General features: G+C 38.0%; 1 protein-coding gene across 5 annotated transcripts in view; it reads right to left on the bottom strand.

Moving 5' to 3' along the window:
- Positions 1 to 1,385: 1,385 nt before the first annotated feature.
- Positions 1,386 to 21,820, bottom strand: part of LRP6 (LDL receptor related protein 6) — a 190,224-nt gene continuing 169,789 nt past the window's right edge. For 2 of the 5 annotated variants that reach the window (XM_040488899.1, XM_040488901.1), the window contains 6 exons: positions 18,580 to 18,816; positions 17,985 to 18,095; positions 13,262 to 13,492; positions 11,869 to 12,005; positions 11,099 to 11,196; positions 8,123 to 8,795 (listed from right to left, as the gene is read on the bottom strand). In XM_040488899.1, the coding sequence (XP_040344833.1) occupies positions 8,501 to 8,795; positions 11,099 to 11,196; positions 11,869 to 12,005; positions 13,262 to 13,492; positions 17,985 to 18,095; positions 18,580 to 18,816 (1,109 nt within the window). In that variant the 3' untranslated portion in view covers positions 8,123 to 8,500. Of the gene's footprint in view, positions 3,173 to 8,122; positions 8,796 to 11,098; positions 11,197 to 11,868; positions 12,006 to 13,261; positions 13,493 to 17,984; positions 18,096 to 18,579; positions 18,817 to 21,820 lie in introns of those variants that run through there. The other 3 variants (XR_005794569.1, XR_005794568.1, XM_040488900.1) reach the window with 3 other exon arrangements.

Below are 21,820 nucleotides of genomic sequence, written 5' to 3'. Positions count from 1 at the left end.
TGACAGGTTAAGACTACATTTCTGGGGGAGGTTGAAACTGCAATTAGGTTAAGCATTACACCCTGGTTTGTTGATGTGGCCTAGCATAAGTGACTCCATTTTGGAACTGTGATTTTCGTTTTTAATAGTACTCAAGTGCCCATAAAACATGCACTGTGATAGACCGTAGTCTGGCTGGTAAAACAAGTCTCAATAAACTTTAAAGAGTTAAACTCATACAGAGGACCTATGATCATTATGGAATTAAATCTAAAAATAACAAAATGGTATCTGGAAAATCCCCAAATATTTAGAAATTAAACATGCTTTTATGTAATCTAGGGTTCAAAGAAATTACAAGTGAAATTAGAAAGTGTTTTGAACTGAATGATAATGAAAACACCAAGATTTGTGGGATGCGGCTAAAGCATGCATAGAGAGAAACATACAGCTTTAAATATTTTTATCAGAAAAAAATGTCTAAAATCAGTGACTTAAGCTTTTATCTTAAGCAACTAGCATATTTAATCCAAATAAGTTAAAGGAAGGAAATAATGAGCAGACAACAATGAAACAGAAAATGAACATACAACAGAGAAGAATTAGAACAAGAGCTGATTTTTAAAAAAATTGTTATTATTTTTTAGAGAGAGAGTGCAAGCAGCAGAGGGGCAGGCTCCATGCCCAGCACACAGTCCAGTGACGCAGGGCTCGGTCTCACGAACCTTGAGTTCATGACCTGAGCCAAAATAAAGAGTGGGACATTTTACCGACTGAGCCACCCAGGCGCTCCAGAGCTGATTTTTTTTTTTTTTTTTTTAAAGATCAAGAATATCAATACACCTTCAGTTTGACTGACCAAGACACAAATTACCAATGTCAGAAATGGAAACAGGCATTGAAAGGATAAGAGACGCTTTTATGCCAATAAGCTGACTACTTAAGAGGAAATGGACAAATTCCTTGAAAGACATAAATGACAAAAATTGACATAATAGAAAATATAAATAGCTCCAGACCTACATTGAATTCTTAAAAGCCCTGTCATGAGAATCACAGCACTGTATAAAACTTGATTCCCTTAACCCTTCCCAAGTCCTTCCCAAGAACTTGGGAAAACTCTGTCAGAGCCTTATGCCAACAAATACGGAGAGATTAAATGAGTTCAGGCATGCCTTGGCAGTTAATTAAAATGGAACAAAGATTAGAATCTCAATCGTAATTTAATGTCCTTTTCCCTCCACCCACTGCCAACTGCCTCTGATCAAAATTTTGCACTGGAGTTTTTCATACTCAAACTGGACGTTTCCTGTCTAGCTTAGGTGTTAATCGGTTGGTTTATTACGTAAAGGGGGAGACAGAGGGGATATTTAGTACTTGGTGCAACAGTAAATGCTGGACAAATCTTAGCAAAATAATCCTTTATTTTTAGTCTCTTAATTGGGAAAGATTGGCTTTATATGGTGATGAAAGCTGAAGTTACAAATGCAAACCTTGGGCGGAGAATTTTTGGGGTGGGGGGACAGGTGGTGGTGGGGTCGGTGGTGTTAGAAGACGGCATGGTAGTACAAATAAATGGAACCAGAAATCAGAGCACATTGTAAGAAAGGGAAAGTATCTTCTAAGTTCTTGAGTTGGATCCCTGTAACATAAGAGATTAACAAGAGAAAAGCATACAAATGTCTTTTAAGTTTTAAGTGACACAGGAGCCCTCATAAAGAAATGAAAACCCAAAGAAATGGTTAAACCTGTGTTTTATGCTAGGTTTGATGAGAACCGCAAAGTCATGGAAAGATATGATAGAACAAAGAGTATGAGCTATGTGTAATAAATGGGGGCAAACTTAGCAAGGCCTGTTTGTTCAGGTTCCTTTTTGTTCCTTTCTCTTCCAAGATAAGGATGCCCCCTTACCTCTGTGTACAGGGAGGGCACTTCTCACATTAGGGTTAACGACCTGCTTCAGGGAAAGGTCAGAGGGTTCTTCCTACACATGCCATTTCTCGAATTCCTTGAAATACTCACTATGCTAATGTGTCGCATTTTGGGGTATCATGTCCCGGACCCTGTCAACAGTAATTCATCCTTTAATTGACATTTGCAGAAATACTGCAACTGTACACAAAGAATTAAAAGTAAGAAAGACTGTACGTATTAACTTAGCAGAAAACTTACCTGGGTAGAGAAAAGTCCAAAACAACTTGCACTGTCCTTCCCACTCTTGAGCCTGCCTTTAAATCAGGCAAAGCAACCTCGGTTCTGTCTTTCCTTTCTTGGACTCCACTGGGAACAGCACAACTTTGTTTTCCAAAGAAAAGAATGGGAGGGGTCAGCAAAGAAGTCAAGGTAAGCTCACTTCAGAGAAAGAGTCTCAGAGAGAAGACTTTACACTAACATTTGTTCCACTTAACCCCCTGATGTTTGAGCTTACCTAATGCCAAATAATAAAGCTTTCCTCTCTTCCTATCAAACCAGCAAACTTAGACCCAAGCAGGGATCTAGTAGCTGTGAGTTCTCACTGGTTTTTCCATTCACCCTCATGTTAAATGTTGTAGGGGAGAATAGTAACTTTGTCTACCCTTCTGCTCTTAGCTGAGACCCTTGTAATAAGAAACAGATGAACAAAACAGGCAGAAAATAACACTTATTAACTTACATATACATGGGAGATACCCAGGGAAAAGTGAGAAACTCCCCTAGATGGCTTATAATTCAGGCTTACCTACCGTATGAATGGGAAAAGGGGAGGGAAGATGTAGGCCTCTTAGGGAAGAATAAGTAGGAAGTGATTTTAGGAAAGATGAATGGGTCCTTAGAAGAATAGGTGGGAGGTGTGAGAGTCGGGACGAAGTTTGGCTATTTTTCCTAGTCTTCTCTCCAGGGATAAGAATCATTTTTCCCTGGTTGATCAAGCTCCCAGGGAGGGGATTTATGGTTTATGACAACTGTGTTCCTTTTGGAGGATCGGTCTTTAGACAGACAAGGGGAGCTCAGAGAAAGCCTCTATCTGTAGTTGCTGTTTTTAAAGTGCCCACCTGAATCACAGTGGCGTATTTTGAAGGGGTATATTCTGCGGCTCCTTCGGTATCCTCGTATCATATTGGGCTTTGTGTCAGGAAGAGCAATGTTCATTTTTAAAGCTAATTTCGAGAGGGGGGAGGTTCAGAGTCTACAGCAGGCTCCTTCCAGGAGTTTACTGAAAACAAGAGCAGGAAACACAAAATATTTCCCTTATTATCTGTTCCCAATCACAGGTATGGGCAGCACTGAACTATGCTCAAATCTCTCTTCCAAAGTTGTATTTTATTTGAAATACAAACAATAAAAGTGGGTTTTGTTGCCTCTGAAATGCAAGTCACAGCAATGAACAATCAGCTATTTCAATTTCTTGCTGAAAAGAATTGACACTTTTATTTTCCACTGTTTTATTATAAAAATCAACATTTCATTTGTTACAACTCAGCTTATTGTAATAATCAAAAGGGGATTTATACAAGGTATTTTTATACAGCTTATAATTAAAGCACTTATTTTACAAAAAGGGGGAAGTGAATAGTGGACAAGGGCTGACCAAATGTTGGCCATTTAAATATAAATACATCCTTGCAAAGCACCATCGTACCAAAGTCCATGAACAAGAAACACCAGCTGACTTTAAGACAATAACAAAGATTAAAGCTTAAGAAAAAAATTTAAAAACACAAAGAATAAACATCTGAAAGCAGCACCAGATCCTTCACTTGCAAATAAGGCTAGTCCAGCTTAAGCTCTTGGTATCCTCTTCTTTTTACATTTTCCTACTAACCCCAGATACTTAATTTCATGTAAAATTAGATATATTCACTTTCTTTTCCTTTTAATATTCATATTTATGCATTGATATATATACATATCATACATATATGATATATATATCCCTGGCCTTCTTATATTTGTTTAAAAAAAATGGACAGTTAAGCATAAGCAAAAAGCACATTGTCTCTACATCTTTGGTGTAGACTTTTGGGTAAACCCTAGATAATGGTGGAAATGTAAAAGTTTTCGTTAGGTCTATACTCTGAGTACAGGAAATCATTGTTTATAGTTCTATCTGTAAAGTCATGAGGATTGTTTACAGCAATAAACTTAGCAATAGCTTAAGGATGCTTTATGAAAAAAGAAAAACCAAGTAAAATTACCTGGACTGAAGGAGGGTGAGGATCGTCAGTAAGACCGAAGAATTTACCTCCCCTTCTACTCAGGTGCAGGCTTATTAGTTTCATGAGATGCAGAATCAAGTTCAACAGAAATATCCCGAGTATATGGATTCACAATGCTCATAATTTAAAAACTATAAGTGTAAAATGTTATCTCCTGAAACTGAAAATTTCAAAAGGCAAATTTTGAGACTAGTATAAAATGATGCCATCCCAGAAGTCAGAAACCACACACATGCTACCAGTACTTTCTAAAATCATCTGTTATTTCTCTTGGCTCATTTCAGGCTCGGGATAAAGAAAGGAATACCAAATAAAATTAAGTTTGAGTTTAAGAATTCTGAGAACATGTTTTAAACAACACTTGATTATAAACTTATGACTCAGTCCCTGTCTACACTTAGTGTATAGTCTCATTTGTGGATGCCCTAACATTTGTTGGCCAACTGATATTCACATACTCAAATCCACACCCCAAACATATGATGTATGTCATTATACAGACTTAAAGCTTATTAAAAGCATGGCATATCTGGGGTATGAAAAGCCCAAGATTTTTGCTTCTGAATTTTGTTAGATGTGTAATGGTAACCAATATGAAGCTCTTATGGCATGCAAATCAATGAAGTAGCAAGTTTTCCCTCAGCAAGAGAAAAAACAATTTTAAAAACTACATTTCTAGGAATCAAATCTAGGCACATGACTAACTAGACTAGCACAACTATCACAGAGGAGCCAACCTGCCTACAGTAAGCCTCTCTGGTACCAGAAGTAGTCTCTACTAGGATTACTGGTATAAGGTTACATAAACACACACAGACGCATTTAACAGGCTAGGTAGGTAAGCCATAGCTACTAACTCTACTTGAAGTAGTCTTCATTAATAGGCCTTTATGGCAAAACAAAAAGATTCTCCCCCAAATTAATTGCTACCTAACACAGATGGTAGAGATTTTTGTGTATTATCAAAGTTGGAGTTGGCCTTCTACAAATTATTGACTTCAGAGTGCTTTAAAATGATGAACAAATATATAATCCTCAGTCAAGCTAAAATTTTACTGCTCGAAAGCTCTGCCCCCAAATTATTGGCCTATTAGATGAAAATGTACTGTAAAGTCTTCATTTCTAAATATATATCATCCCTTTAGAACAGATATTCTCAAGTGTCAGATACTTCTTGATATATCTCAAAGTACTGTTATATTAAAATTAAGATAGTTAAAATAACTAATGTTCTGCTGGACAGACATCTCACATATGCTGCTATAGAAGAGGGGCAGCAAAGGTCAAAGGCGTAATAATATTTCACGAAAGAAAAATTAATACTGAGAAATTCTATCCCTTCGCTTTTTTTTTTCCTTGTGAATATGCCATTATCTGATTTAAGCAGCAAACCCCCTTGGGCCACTGTTCAGAAGACCAGGGTTCTGCAGGAGCCAAGTTCAAAGTTATAAAAGCGCAGTTATAAAAGACCACCTCAATGAAGGTGAGCCTACTATAGCGCATAAGCACAAAGTATACGATGCCAGAGTTCATTTCTCAGATAATTTTAATCACATCACTAACTAGACATGCTTTAAGACCGGTGTTCAAAATTAAATACTTAAGTATTTAAGGAAAATAATGACATTTTATTCATGTTATTCATTTTACCCTCATGGATAGTGAATATAGCAATACATCAAATTCAAAACCTTTATCCACTTTCCCCCTGATTTGTGCTCATGTTTATTTTTTATCTTCAATTTTTCCAATTAAACCTCTTGTGTTTAATACTAATCAAGATAGTTTGTTACTTAAGCTTAACTGTCCATGTAGCCCGAGGGCCAATCTTTCCCGATTTTTGACAATTCTGTCATTTAAAGGTACACCCCCTCCCAATATTAAGAATCCATCTCAACTACCCAAGAAAGAGGACCCTGAGATTAAGCGGAACTGCCTTCAAATAATTTCAAACAAATTGGCACACAAATCAGTATTTTGCAAGAAGAGGCCATTGCCATCGCAGTACAAGCACTTGAACTGAGATATAACAAGGCAATATTCTTCTTAATTCGTTATAGTGCAAGTTTCCACATGGGAAGCCCACCGGATAAAGATGCACATTAAAAAATGTAAACATATAGAATTCTTAAATTCTAATTGATACCCAGTTATTGCTAACCTTTCCATCTTCATTTAAGTGTCAGAGGCCCCCGTGTCACAGAATGCAACTCCAGTGTCCATTCTGTTAGACTGTGAGCACTTTGTTCCACCGACAGGAAGAGTTAATGCAAGACACTGATGGATCACCATTTATTTATATGCAAACAAGGGCACCTGATTCATAGAAGGTGCCCCTGACAATCTAAGCATTATTCTGAAACCACATTTTTTCTCATTAAAAAGTTTCCTCAGGTATTTTTAATTGCTTATAAAGTTACTTCACCCCTGCCAAAAGTCTCAATCTTTTCTTCCATGGTTTTCTCTTGGGCCCTGAAATCCAGAGAGGCCTCAGCAAGACAGAATTTAAAAAAAAAAAAAAAAAAAAAAAAAAAAAAAAAAAAGAAATCATTCAAATAACTGACTGACCAACATCTGTTAAGGTAAAAATACATTAGTTTAAAAACACATTCAGTTTTAGCAGAGAAGTGCTGGAAAAATGTAAAAAGCAGGAAACTAACTTCTGGCAAGGTGGCAAAGCAGTGCTAGAATCATTCCACACGTCAGCCCTAAGAGCTGAAGATGCAGCAGCCCCAGGACCACGCAGGTCAGGCAGGTGGCAGAAGAGCCTTCCGTTACTCCCCTCCACCCAAGTTCTGACAGCTGAGAAGTAAACGGTTGGCCTTCTCGTTTAATCCACATTGTTAAATTTGTTAAATCATCTTAATCCATAACAGGATAAGAGAGAACACACAAAAATATATAAGAGGTGATTATAAGAATAATTTGTGGATAATTTGAAAACAATCTAACATTCACATTGGGTAACAGGAAGATATTAAAGTCACGTCACACATTAGAAGAGGTATGTATGTAGACATCACTCAGAAAAATTGGCCTAAAGAACATGAAAATGTCACAAACAGTTAATAAAGGGAAAACCTAATGATAACAAAAAAATTCTCTTTTTAAATAGATTGTCTCTAACTGGAACATATTTAAATGTCTTACTAGAAAAAAAAATATATATATAAATGATTTCATATTGTGGTATTATATGCTGAAAGTACTGCAAGGATATATGATTAATTTACAACAAAACATAATGGTTAAATTTGTAATTCTTAAACATTGCCTATATGTGTTGTGAAAAGATATTTTAATGAGCATTAAAACAATCTTGGAAGAGGAGCACTAATATGTCTAACCTTTGATCATTAAGCAAAAACATCAGTCAAACTGAAGAGCTAAGCCTACAGAGGAACAGAGCTAGTAGAAATATTAAAATGAAACCTTAATTTAGAAAATTCCATTTTATCAATCCTCAGATAAAAAAGCTGTGAATAAATCGTGATATCTTGGCAAAATGGCCTACAAAGCTGCTGGGGGAGGAAGCAAGGTAAAAACACCTAGAGAAAAAACGAATTCTTCTGACAGAGGCTGTGGGTTCTAAGGTAGGGACAGAAGACTTGCACACACAAAGAGCCCCACACCATCTGACTGGACAGCTCATCTCCTCCAATGGCAACACCCAGAAGGGATTTTTATAAAGACCTATTTTCCTCACTAAAATAATGGGATTCCTAGAGAAAATAAAGCCCTTTGTCCAAAGTTAGTTTTAATACCTTTTTTTCTTTTTCCTTTTGTGATTTCTTAAACTTATTGGCCCTCAAATGTTAGCTAACATGAAGGCTATTTGGCTACTTCCAAGTATCTATGGTTTGCTGCTCTGAGATGGACTTGAATTTTTCTTCTTCTTCTTCTTCGTCTTCTTCTTCGTCTTCTTCTTCTTCTTCTCTTTCTCTCTCTTTTTTTGGTATTAATAAAGCCCAGACATTCCTGGTCAGTGATGCCTTTATTATTCCTGTTTCCTTTGTACTCAGTCACTTCACTGGGTTTAAGGCATGCTTTGTGTATTTAGTTTGCAAAAATAAAACTTTTAGTACAAATTTATTTTTTATACAAATTTTTATGGCACAAGCAGCAAATCTGCTGTTTTAAGAAAATATATAAATATCCTTTTCTTCTGTACAAATATCTCCAGTATTCCCTACCCCATTTATAATTTTTAACTGTACATGGTCTGCCTCATCTTTCTCTAATAGCTCCCTCCCCCCCTCCAGATCTCAACCAAATTTGTATTTACATTTTTGCGTTGGAGGCAGTCAGAGGAGGAGGGCCCCTCCTCAGGAGGAGTCTGTACAGGGGGAGGGTGGTGGTGGGTAGAGGTGATGAGAGTAGCTCCTCTCTGTGTATGGAGAGGGTGGGCAGCTTTCATAGTTCTCTTCTGCTGACAAGTATTGGCTTCGGGGCGTGGGAGGCGGGGGCACAGGCTCTGAGTCATAGTTCAAGTCACTAGTGTAGCCCTTGGCCGTTGCCACTGAGGTCATCCTCCGGCTGGGAGCATAGTCACTGTCACAGACATCTGTGCTGCAGGGTGTGGTAGGGGGTGCAAAGTGCCGGTAGCTATATGGCCTGTAGCTGGTAGGGGGAGAAAATCAAGAAGCAGACACTTAGTTTTATAGAAAAGCAGTTTCTTCTCTATCAGAATACAGAAGTATTAGATGTAAACTTCAGGTTGAAGATCATACACTACTACAATTAAAAAAATTTTCTTGATGTTTCTTTATTTTTGAGAGACAGAGCATGAGCAACAGAGGGGGAGAGAGAGGGGGAGACACAGAACTCACAGCAGGCTCCAGGCTCTGCACTGTCAAGCACAACCCGACGCGGGGCTCAAACCCAAGAACTGTGAGATCATGACCCAAACCGAAGTTGGACGTTTAAATTTTTTTTTTCTTTTCAACGGTTTTATTTATTTTTGGGACAGAGAGAGACAGAGCATGAACGGGGGAGGGTCAGAGAGAGAGGGAGACACAGAATCGGAAACAGGCTCCAGGCTCTGAGCCACCAGCCCAGAGCCTGACGCGGGGCTCGAAATCCCGGACCGCGAGATCGTGACCTGGCTGAAGTCGGACGCTTAACCGACTGCGCCACCCAGGCGCCCCTCGAAGTTGGACGTTTAACCGACTGAGACCTAATTTATTTCTTGTTGTTCTGCTTTTTCAAGTTCAGCAAGTTTGCAGCATGGCTAACTAATAAAAAAGGCATTGAAAAGAGACAAACACACTAGTGAAAGGAAGCGCTCATTTCAAAGTGCTAGCTCTCACTTCTATCTGTAACTTCATATAGCATTTACATTTGAAATATAGTAAAGCTGATCTTATTTCATATTTATCCCAATCAAGGTTTCTTTATATACTCCATCGCCAAAGTGACAAAAGAGGGGCAAGAGCACGTGCAAAACTGAGGTAACAATCCACTAAACACCCAGTGCTACAGAGTGTGCCACAAGACCCCATCCCAACACAGAAACCATCTGCTAGCACCCAGGGTTGGTCTCAAAACAAATGGCTAAAGGTTACATGACCTGCTGAGCAGGTTCTCAAGCGGTTTTACTACCAATATTCACATGAGGTCATAGCACTTTTTAGGTTTTATCTTTCTGTCCAATCAGGTTTGAGCCTTGATGAACATTCTAGGCTCAACTAAAAGGCCAAACACTTCCATTTTCATGTTAAAAAAAAAAAAAAAAAAAAAAAAGCTAGGAAAAAAGGAAAGAAAATCAACAAAATTCTTTTACATTCCAGTTCAGACAAGAATCTCAACAAATGATGAAAAGTGACTCAGAAGAAAGAAACTGGGATTAATTTGAGACGTGGGAAATGGTCAAGTAAGAAATGTTTTTGATGCAATTATGTTCATTTTAATGAAACAATGTCTTATTCAATTTAAAGAAATAACTTTTTAAAAATAAAAATTTGGGGTCTTTCATTTTGTTTTTTTCAGTTTTGAGGTTTCTGCTTTCTCTTTCGGCTTTTTAGAACAAACTAGTGGCAAGGAAAGCAATTTACAATAAAACACAAAAATATCAGCTCAGAATCAGGCCTTAATCTTATGCATATAAACTGAAATGGGAATTCTGAGTAAGATACTATCAGCAGTTTCACTTGATTTCTACCTATCTGTACGGTTTTATCAGGGCAATTTGACTGGAAGTCTAGGAAACACTTATCTAGAAGATAATAGGCACTTGAGGGACACTGATAAACACAGCACTAGGTTTACACAGAGTATCAAGCCGCTGACTTTCTGCTGGCCTTTGAAACAAGATGGAAAGAGTAAGGTAAACACTAGTCCTTCTCCTGCTTAACATGCTCTACAGACACAAATCAGCACAAGGGGAAAATGTCCCCATTTTGTCTTACAAATAGATTTCATTTATTTTAGTGAGTTGTGATTTATTCCAGGCAACTTTATGAAGAATTCTTCATTCCAGATGGTGTAATACTGAAGCAAGGGCTGAACTTAAGCTTCTCCCAACTTCTCTCAAATTCTGTGCTCTTTGCACCCCTGCAATTTTACAGCTCTCACAACTCTTGGAACTCCAGTCCTATGCCAATATTCCATTCCTAGGCCACCAAACAAAGCTAACCTGAGCAGTAGCCCATTTTGTAATCAGTTATTTTGGTGGGTAACTTTTCCTTACAATACTGCCAAAGCAGTATTGGGAGCTGACTCTACTTCATTATTATAAAGTCAACACTTGTGACTCTCTCTAAAAAAATGCGTAATGCCTCAAAAAGAAAAGGATGTGCGGTAGGGACAACATCAGCATTACCAAGACAAGATGCCTAATCTCTCTCAGTGGCCATCATCTATTTATGTAGGGCTACATCAAACCCACTACTTCTTTCTCCTAATAAATACTTCCACTTACTTACCTGTAGGACCTATGAGTGGAAGGACTATTTGAAGAATAACCAAATTCCATAGTGTAATGTGATCGCTCTGTGGCTGGGGATGGCGGAGGGTTCAAAATCTAAATGGAACAATAATTAAATTATTACAATAATTATTACAATAATAATAATGCCAGATAAAGACCATTAGACTTTCTTTACACTCTCTTCCTTCATCTGTTTGTATTCCTTTCCCTTACACAGTTAGCACAATCTTTCTTTCAAAGAACTGACCTCAAATAGTGCTTCAGGAGTGGGGCTCTCTACTCCTTAAGATACAATTTCATCATGGCTAAACAGTGCAAGGTAATAAGCAGAAAATCTATAATCTGTAAGTCACTGGTTTAAGTTCAGCACAATAGGGTTCTGATTTTTTAAAATTATAAACGTTTAGAGAAAAATCACTGACATAGGAGAAATAGCAGGCATGCTTCCTTTTTTGGGAGGTTACAGAATGAAGGTCATCCTAAGTCTCTCAGGAGATACTATTTAGTAGTTCTACTTTTACCCAAAATATGAAATTACTGTCTAGTGCCTTCAAATATGCTGGTTAATACACAGTAAACTTAAAGACTTTAAAAGTGCTTGCATGGTGGTGGCAAATCTTTCCTAGGAGACTTATATGCCTAAATAGTATACTAAAAAACTTTCTAAGTTACCATCACTAAGCACCCACATTTAAAGAAGTTAAAAGTCTAGGATCCTATTTATCTTAGCATTCAAAGTGAAACAAAGGAAAACAGACTGCTTACTGCAGGGAAGTAAGTGCCTTTGGTGCTTGAAGAACTACTTGATGATGCTCCTGTGACATGAGCTCGGTCATAAGGGGGTCCACTGCTTCCCCCCATGATACTGAGGGAGCTGATCATTGATTTACCTCGAGACATTCCTAAAATGAAGGAGGATAAATACTGAAGATGATTAAGATCTATACAAATTATTTTTATGTATAAAATATTTTTATTTAATACTAGGATTACAAATACCAATAGCCAAATAGTTTGATTTTAAAACAATCTGTGCTCTCATTTCGTAACAATAATTGAAAATGCTTAATGCAGAAGGCAAACGAATGTTCTCGAGAAGTGAACACTTCCACTGAGAGCTGGCCTAGAACAAGGCCAAGAATAGCTCCCATCCCTTCCCCCCAAGGATAGAAGCAGCACTCTTCAAAATAAGAAGTTTTCAACTTTAGAGGATTTGCAGAAGAAAAGGCCTATGGAGAGTGGAGGCTGTAAAGCAGGGTAGATTAAACAAGAGATGTGCTCAAAAGGAAACTAAATCCACTTTTAAGGGCATGAATACAAAGTACGGGAGATTTTTCATCTTTTTCATCTAATGTATGCAAATGTTGTTGGAATCACAACCACCAATGCCAGAATTCTATTTTTTCTCACATGACTTCCCATATTCCACTAACTGAAAATAGGTATAGCAAAATAAGGAATCATTATCATTAACAGTTTCAAAATCCTGTTTACTTAGAGTTACACCCAGAATAAGTTCTTATTTTCTGACACCTTTTGCCGGGAAACTCCTTCTCCATATTCATTAAAATAATGGGGGGTGGGGGCTTCTTTTCACTATGGGCACCAGAAAGTACTAAAAGAAAGCTGTACTTTGCTAGAGCAGTATCGTCTACTCAAGTACCCAGAATTTCTGGCTACTTGGCTATGCCAAAACAAACCTGTTGTCAACCCAGCTATTTCCAAATCTTTGTTTGCTGAAAAGGAATCCTAATCTATTTTTTTGCACCTTCAATTCCTGTCCTCAGTGGTCCTGAGGTCTCCTAATAGTGCACCTAAAGGACTTGTGGTTTATGACGCTTTACCAAATGTCTAGCTTTCATTTTCAGTAGAGTACATCCAGAAATGCAGTATATGTAGTGCATGTACTAAATGCAATCAGTGTATATAAATGTGTACATATTTGCTTTATATTTTTTGGACAATTTCTACTAAGATCTAAGATCTTCTGTATTAAAGAGTGCTAAAAGTAAAATAAAATATTTATTCTTATAATTTTTTAAACCCAAAGGAGTCTAGTTTGAAACAGACTCTAGGCAGTATCTTGTTTCTATAACAGAAACTTGGCAATGTTGCCAGGACCCAAGACTTGATTCTCAATGGATCAGTCTTAGCTCACCTGGAAGAGATCCTGACAAAGAACTTGGGTGTGGCACATAACCAAGGGGCACAGAAGCTGGTCCGTGAACTACATAGTCATTAGTCATGGTTTCCCCATCTCCCTTCATACGTGGACACAACATTCTCTGGCAGATGAAGTATATGGTTCCAGACACAAAAATGGTGACAATTACTCCAATAACTGAACCAACTGTATTGGTGGCCTGTGGAGCTGGTTCCTCAGTTGGATCTAAAATGAGAATGCAGTACAGTTATATAATGGAGAAACAACTGCAGACTCAAAATAGTTATTATGAATACATGTACACCATGCCCTATGGGTATATAAATACCATTAGAAATCAAAATGAACTATCCTTAAGCGAAGATAGAAATAAAACGATACACTGAGAAGTATATCTGCAAACTGATAACAAAGATGTAAGTGAATTATACTTAATCATTAAGCTTTAATACAGAGACAGTTAAAACTTATCCTACTTTATTATTTTTTTAATGTTTATTTATTTTTGACAGAGAGAGAGAGAGAGAGAGAGAGAGAGAGAGAGAGAGAAAAAGCATGAGCGGGGGAGGGGCAGAGAGGGAGACACGGAATCGGAAGCAGGCTACAGGTTCTGAGCTGACAGCACAGAGCTCGACGTGGGGCTCGAACTCACAGACCGCGAGATCATGACCTGAGCCGAAGTCAGACGCTCAACTGACTGAGCCACCCAGGCGCCCCATCCTACCTTATTTTTTTAAATTATTTATTTATTTAAGTAATCTCTACACCCAACATGGGGCTCGAACTCCTGACCCCGAGATCAAGAGTCGCATGTTCCTCCAACTGAGCCAGCCAGGCGCCTCATCCTACTTCATTTTGTATATCATAAAATAACAGGGTTATTTTGAAATTTCAGACAAAATTTTAGGGCCAAAAGGGATGTACCTAGAAAAGTCATCAAATATTTTAACTGGAATAACAAAGAAGCCAACTCTGCACCAGCAAGGCACGAGCTCTGAGCCTGATTTTAGGTTTGAAAAGTGACATATAGGCCTGGTGAAGGGAGATGAGAAGCTAAAGATGAACATTAGCTCTCAGGCCCAATATGCTGGTACCTTCAGGGTAAGTCTAGTTGCCTGAGGGCAAGAAACATAAGGTGTCTGGTACCTGAGTGCGTGAGGACTTAGAAAGGTGAGAGCATGAGAGAACCAGAGGAAGACCCTGCCCGTGGCATTAACCTTCATCAGATCCCTGAGCTATCTGAGGCTTTAGAAGCAGGTGGCATCAATATTACAGGTAGAGGGAAACAGCAAAAGGCCTCATCAGATTTAGAGTATTACTCTTCTATTTAGAAGGAAATTCCTTCCATTCCGAATAGTCAGACTGTATCTCGCAACTGCAGATCTTTTAAAAAACCTTCCTTCTGCTTCATCTTACCTTAAATCTCCCACCCACAGAGTTAAATTCAGCCCCTAATAGATTAAATAAAAGAAATGAAAGAAAATGGTATCAGTAAATTACAAAATATGCAGGGGCTGTCAGTTACATATTTTGTCTGTGGACTCTAGGGTACAGATCCTCCCCAGTCCTTGTGAGCAACCATCTATCGTATTCCCTTCCAGTGCCTTGGCATTGCTTTCTAAGGCCAAGCGTCAAGACAGAATAGCTTATATTCACTATCTCCAATGCTTAGTCTCTGGGTCACATCCTAACTCACTGAAATCAGGCTCCTATCCTCATCGCCACAGTGAAAGTAGTCTGGCAAAGGTCAGAGTTCTCCTATTTGCCATTTTCACTAACTCTTCATCTTACTGACCTCTCTAAACATTCAATACTGCTGGCTCTATGTTTTCTTCTCAAAAATGTCTAACAGTATCCTTCCAAGATACCACTCTCTTAATTTTACTGTCTCTGATTCTTCTTTTTTCTGTTTCCTTTTGTTGGCTTCCTTCTCTTCTGTTGCCTCTTAGGTACAGGTGCTTGCCAGACTTCCTTCTATCTTCTACTATTTTCCTCTTCTACGTAACTCTCCCTGAGAGACTTCATCTACTGCTTCAGCTTTAATTATCTTTAACAGTAGAGGCCAAATCTCTCTCCTGAGCTACAGACCCATACAATCGACAACTTCCTGAATAGCTTCAATGGGATAAGCTCATCAGCAACTTTGAAGCGATCTGTCTACACTGCAGTCGTCTTCACCAATATCTGACACGTTTCCTAGATTCCAGGGGTAAAGCAGATCATAAATAAATGATGGCACCTGTGGCAAATCAAAAGCATTTAAATTAAACTTAAATTTAAAAAATTAATAAAAAAACCTGTATCAGGCAAACATTACATCTGAGCCAAGATATGGAATGGTCCTTGAGTTTTCAGTCCCTGCTACATATTCTAGTTAATGACTCCAGCAACTCGGTGAGATACCTATGAGTTAACCTAAACTTATCAACTACATCCAAGTGGTTACAAAACGCTTTTTACTCTATTTCTGAGATAGCTCTGAACTCTATCCCTTCCTTTCCACCACCACTGCTCCTCTTGATTTAGATAATCATCTTCTGCCTAAACTACAATCGCCTCCTAAGAATTTTTAAATTATAGGCTCCAAGTAATTAGATGGTGAAAAAAATTTAGTGGGTTACAACAAGCATTTTAAAACAGAAAACTTCAGAATACATTCTACATAATATAGGTAGATACTACCGCATGACTCCTTTACGTATGCACCCCCATCTTTGTACTCCTCTTGAGGTGATCCAAAAAGTGTGAAAGCAACCAATGTGTCATTTAGCTGCCTCTAATCTTATGCTGGCAATGCATCTGCTTTTACAGCTTTCACAATTACATAGCCATGCCGGTCCTTCACTTAAGTTTGTCAATGGCTGTTTTTCTGGATGCTGTCTGGGCTTTTTATTTTATTTTTTTTTTCAACGTTTATTTATTTTTGGGACAGAGAGAGACAGAGCATGAACGGGGGAGGGGCAGAGAGAGAGGGAGACACAGAATCAGAAACAGGCTCCAGGCTCTGAGCCATCAGCCCAAAGCCTGACGCGGGGCTCGAACTCACGGACCGCGAGATCGTGACCTGGCTGAAGTCGGACGCTTAACCGACTGCGCCACCCAGGCGCCCCTGTCTGGGCTTTTTAGAAGAAAAGCAGAGTCTTCTATGATCTCACCCTTAACGTATGTTCTTTTGCTGATATCCCTCCTCAAGACATAGCCTACATTTTGGCATCCCATTCACATGTAGTTTCCCAGAGGTGCCTGTTTCACTCTGCTTTTGAATAGCATATTCTCTCTGCTTGGAATGCAATCTCTCCACTTATCTGTACAATTAACTCTATTCACTGATCAATACCCAATTTTAAGCACCATTTTTCTAAGATGTCTTCCTTGATGAACCCTGTTTTTATTCCTGAAGATCTGACCACTCGCTCTGTTGTGCTACCACTCGTACAGATCTCTACAACAGCACGTTTAGTATCATTTACCACACTCCTTTATCAACAGTATCTACTATGAGCCAAGCTATATATTTTATATACATTAAGTTATTTAATTTTCTCACAACCACCAGGCTAAACATTATCTTCATTTTAAAGATAAAGAAACTAAAGTTTGACAATAAATAATTTGCTGGTAAGAGGTGGAGCCAGAATTCAAATCCATCTCTACTTGGCTTTAAAATCGTTATTTTTATGGCGCCTGGGTGGCTCAGTCAGTTAAGCATCTATTGGTTTTAGCTCAGGTCATGATCTCACGGTTTCATGAGTTCGAGCCCCGCGTTGGGCTCTACGCTGGCAGTGCAGAGTCTGCTTGGGAGTCTCTCTCTCACCATTGTGCTCTGCCTCTCCCCCACTCACGCTATCTCTCTCTCAAAATAAGTAAACTAAAAAATAATAATAAAATAAAATCACTATTCTTACTACAACCTCAACCATAAGAGACTCTGAGAGAGGGAGAGAGAGAATCCCAAGCAGGCTCTGTGTTGCCAGTATAGAGCCTGACGTGGGGCTTGAACTCATGAAACTGTGAGATCATGACCTGAGCCAAGATCAAGAGTTGGATGTTTAACCGACTAAGCCACCCAGGCAACCTATGAGTAAAGAGCTTTTAAATGAATTTTATCTAAATTTCATTAAACCAGTTTGACAGGGTAGACCTGATTTATGCTGAATTCCACTCAGAACTAAGTTTATCAATTTGGGATATATTTTATGTCAGGGCATGGTCAATAGTTATGAACCCTGAAGAAACTACGGGTTATGTACCCTAGAGTCTTTAGGCCTAGGGGTATAAGATGGCCTAAGTATCTTCAGGCTACATTTTAAGGAAGCTATTAAAGTCACTGAGAAACTGGTAGAAATATGTCTAGAAAAAAATGAGAGATGATAAACATCAGAAATGATGTTCAGAAACTCTCAAGCTTATGCCACCAACTGATTTCTACATATCTAAATCATTTGAGAATTTCCTAACTCTAGTTGTGGCAAAATAATACTTATTCTTCTCTGATGCTTTCCTAAATGTTTCTGTGAAGAGTTTTGTGCATAAGAAAACCACTGTCTTTAAGGAATTATAACAAGCAAAACATAAAAGATCTTGGTACAAATAACTAGCTTAACATTAATGCTTATTTCTTAATAAGGAAATTCTAAGTGAAACACATCTTTAAAAAAAAATAGTATTTTAAAAAGTCTCCCAGAAGCGTAATATGTAAGATTTTAGTCCTACTTACAACAATCCAGTTCATCTGATTTGTCACTGCAATCCACATTATGATCACATTTCTTATGTTTTCCAATGCACTGACCGTTGGAACAGCGGAATTGATCAATTAAACAAAGCACTGGGAAAAAAATGCAAACAATTTTCTTATTTTCATTATCATGTAAAGTGAAACTCTGCCAAGAGACAAAAAGTACTTTCTGGGTACAAATGAAAAACAAATTAGACTTTAAAATATAACTTAAAAAGTATTCTCTAGAGATTTCCATTAGTAGAGAGAAAAAAGTGGAAAAAGAAATCCAGCAGGAAATTTCCTATTTTGCTCTACTCTGTAAAGAATTAAAGAATTCTATCTATGTGCATTTCTAGATACTAAAAAAGTTCTAGAGAATTTATTTGCTCATTTTTTACCACGTTAAAGGTTAGTAGTGCAAAGAGGAAAATGTGAAATTATTTTTCATTGTAATAAATTAATCCACTATTTCAGAGCTCACTGGAAACAAGGACTACTTACCACTGAGCCAAAGCAATACTCTGAATTTCAAACAACTGAACATTAATGGGAAAAAAAGACTACACAGCCAGGCCCTAGGAAGTCTGGATACCTTCACAGTTCTTCTCATCTGACTTATCCTGGCAGTTTGCATCTCCGTTGCATCGGAGGGCACCATCGATACACTGCCCACTGGCACACTGGAACTGGGACTCCGAGCATACAGGGCAATTGAGCTCATCACTGTGGTCTTCACATTCAGTAAACCCATCACACCGCCAAGCCACAGGGATACAGTCAATTTCTCCGGTGAAACAAGTAAACTGCTGAGGAGAACATGTTGGGGGTTCTTCAAATGACCAAGGGGGAGGGGAGTGACAAAAACACAACAGTCACACAAAGGTACAAACACACCTAGTGAAGCTCATTTAATATTAACATGCGCAAAACACTTTTTAATAAAGTTTGTAAACTATCCCTACTAATCAGAGAAGTACAATTTTTACACTACCACATTTAGATTCACTAACTTGCAAAACTATAAGGCAGAAGTTTTCTCAAATATTATAATTCAAGTAGGATTATTTGCAATCCATTAAAATCTGACACATAATTTAGGAATAATCACTATAATCACCAACCTCTAAATATTTTAAAGTTAGGGAAAGCACTTTGAGTTGTAAACTCAACCCAAAATGGAATACCAATTTTAATTTAAAAGAACTGACAAATAAACTACAGTTATTTACACTTGGGTATTTGGCAGGAAGTTTTTAAAAAATGAACCAGTGAGCCTGTTACTTCAAGGAAAATAATGGTAAAATCATAACACTGTACTTTTGAAGCATATTGTAACAATGGAGCTTTCAACCAGAAATTATAATTTTGGACAATCTGTATCTAACATGGTAAGTTTGACAGATTCCCAGTACTTAAAAGTTTTTTCTTTTTTCTTTTTTAATGTTTATTTTTGTGAGAGAGAAAAAGAAGAGAGAGGAGAGCGTGGGGGAGGGGCAGAGAGAGAGAGAGACAGAGGATCCAAAGCAGGCTCCACACTGACAGCAGAGTGCCCGACGTGGGGCTCAAATCCACAAACTGTGAAATCATGACTTGAGCTGAAGTCAGACACTTAGCTGACTGAGCCACCCAGGTGTCCCTAAAGTTTTTTCTAATGAGACTGGTAGTGAGATAAACATGGGGTTTTTGATATTGAATAATGAAATTCATCAAAATCTGAAGATCTGGGAATTTTTGGTTGGAATTCTAGTATTTCCAAATGACCACAGTGTAAGGTTACAAAATCAGGTCTGGGTAAAATATCCAATTAGAGGACAAAATAGATCAGTGGATTTTAATTTAAGAGAGTATGAAAAGTTCATATGGTTTCAAATTCCACATTGCAACTAAATCTACAGTAAACTACCACTGGTCAATACCTGGTGTAGAATTCAAGATATATGTATAATTATTTTAAAAGACTATTATTATAGTTTTCTATTTTCCAACTACATTTCAGGCTAAATTTCCTCATATATTTCAACCCAAACTACATATTACAACAGATTGAATGCAGAAGTAGACATGAGAATCTGGCCTAACATTAAAAGATATATACAAAAATGTAAAAACAATGCCACATTTCTCCCTAAAATTACTTTGCTTTAGAAAATATTGATATAAATTTTAAAAAATAATTTTTAAATATTTATGTATTTGAGAGAGAGAGAGAGAGAGAGAGAGAGAGTGCACACGCTCACAAGTGGGGAGGGGCAGAGACGAGAGACAGAATCCCAAGCAGGCTCCACACCATCAGCGAAAGCCCGATGCCAGGCTTGAACTCACAAACTGTGAGATGACCTTACCCAAGATCAAGAGTGGGGCACTTAACCGAGTCACCCAAGGGCTCCAATATAGTTATAATTTTCTTAACAGGTTTAACTTTAGAACATGTAAGCGCTTATTATTATTATTTTTAACAAATTTTTTTAAAGTTCTTGGTTTTAAATTCTACTACAGTAAATACAGATAAACATAACCCATGCAAACACAAGCTGTTTGGGGCCCTTTTAATTTTTAAAAATGTAAAAGTTGCTAAGGCCACTTTGAGAATTGCCATTCAAGCCCAATTTCCTTGTTTTGCAAATAAGGAAACAGGCTCAGAGAGACTAAGTGACTGCCCAAGGTCATATAGCTTCCTACACAAAGGGATAATTAAAAATAAAAGAGAGGACCAAAAGGACAGCCTCTCTAGTTTTAGCCCATTGCCTTTATATCCCAGGCTCCTGGACTTCATTTAAAACCTTCTCTCTTAGTAAATTCTCTAGATAATGTAACTTTGTTAATATCAGAAAACCTCTTATCTTTAAAGTAGAGAATACTGGGGCAGCGCCTGGGTGGCTCAGTCAGTTAAGGGCCTGACTCTTGGTTTTGGCTCAGGTCATGATCTCATGGCTTCATGGGTTTAAGCCCCACACTGGGCTCTGTGCTGGCAGCTGGGAGCCTGCTTGGGATTCCTTCTCTCCTCTCTCTCTGTCCCTCACCCACTCACGCTGTCTCTGTCTCTAAATAAATAGACAAACAAACAGACAAAAAAACTTTAGAGAACACTGCAAATTACAGGTGAACATTTTACATGGGGAATTTGAAGTATTATTTATAGAGGGAATTTGAGCCTATTTTGTATCCCGCACTATACTAGATCATGTGGAGAATAAAAATAGGTAAAATAGGGTCCATGTCCTTAAAGAGCTTATAATTTAACCTGGGGCTAGGAAGAGAAAGAGACTAATGAATATAAAACAAAACATTACTCTGAACTGTATGTCAGGCAAACTGTGGTAACAAGAGTTACAATTCAGAGAAAGGGAGGCAGGGACAATAATGGCTAGTGAAGGTTTAAAGATCATGAGAAGACACTCCTTGAAAAATAAGACTTAGGACGGCATGCAAGAAGAGAACTACATCTTTGAAGTACCGCAAGTAAAGCCACAGAGGCAAAACAAAACAGAACAAAACAGAACATACAACAGTGGTCATCAAACTCTAAACAGCCAAACGAAAGTAAAGAGAGAAACGAAAGGAGATGGACAGGTAAGATGAGCTCAAATGAAAACACATCTTGAGGGTCAGGAATTAAGATTCTGTGTTTCATTTACCTCCACTGTATAATCAATGTTAAATCACACACACACACACACACACACACTTTTTTAAAGATTTTAAGTAATCCCTACACCCACCATGGGACCTAAATTCACAACCCTGCGATCAAGAGTCATACCAACTGAGCCAGCCAGGCACCCCCGCAAAAAAATGTTGTATACAAACACTGACTACGGTTTTATTCTTAAGAA

Source organism: Herpailurus yagouaroundi, unplaced genomic scaffold (assembly GCF_014898765.1).
Source record: "Herpailurus yagouaroundi ecotype Mexico unplaced genomic scaffold, PumYag 166, whole genome shotgun sequence".
Classification (NCBI taxonomy): domain Eukaryota; kingdom Metazoa; phylum Chordata; class Mammalia; order Carnivora; family Felidae; genus Herpailurus; species Herpailurus yagouaroundi.
The sequence above is the reverse complement of the archived record's forward strand: the minus strand, read 5'-3'. Positions and strand labels throughout refer to the sequence as shown.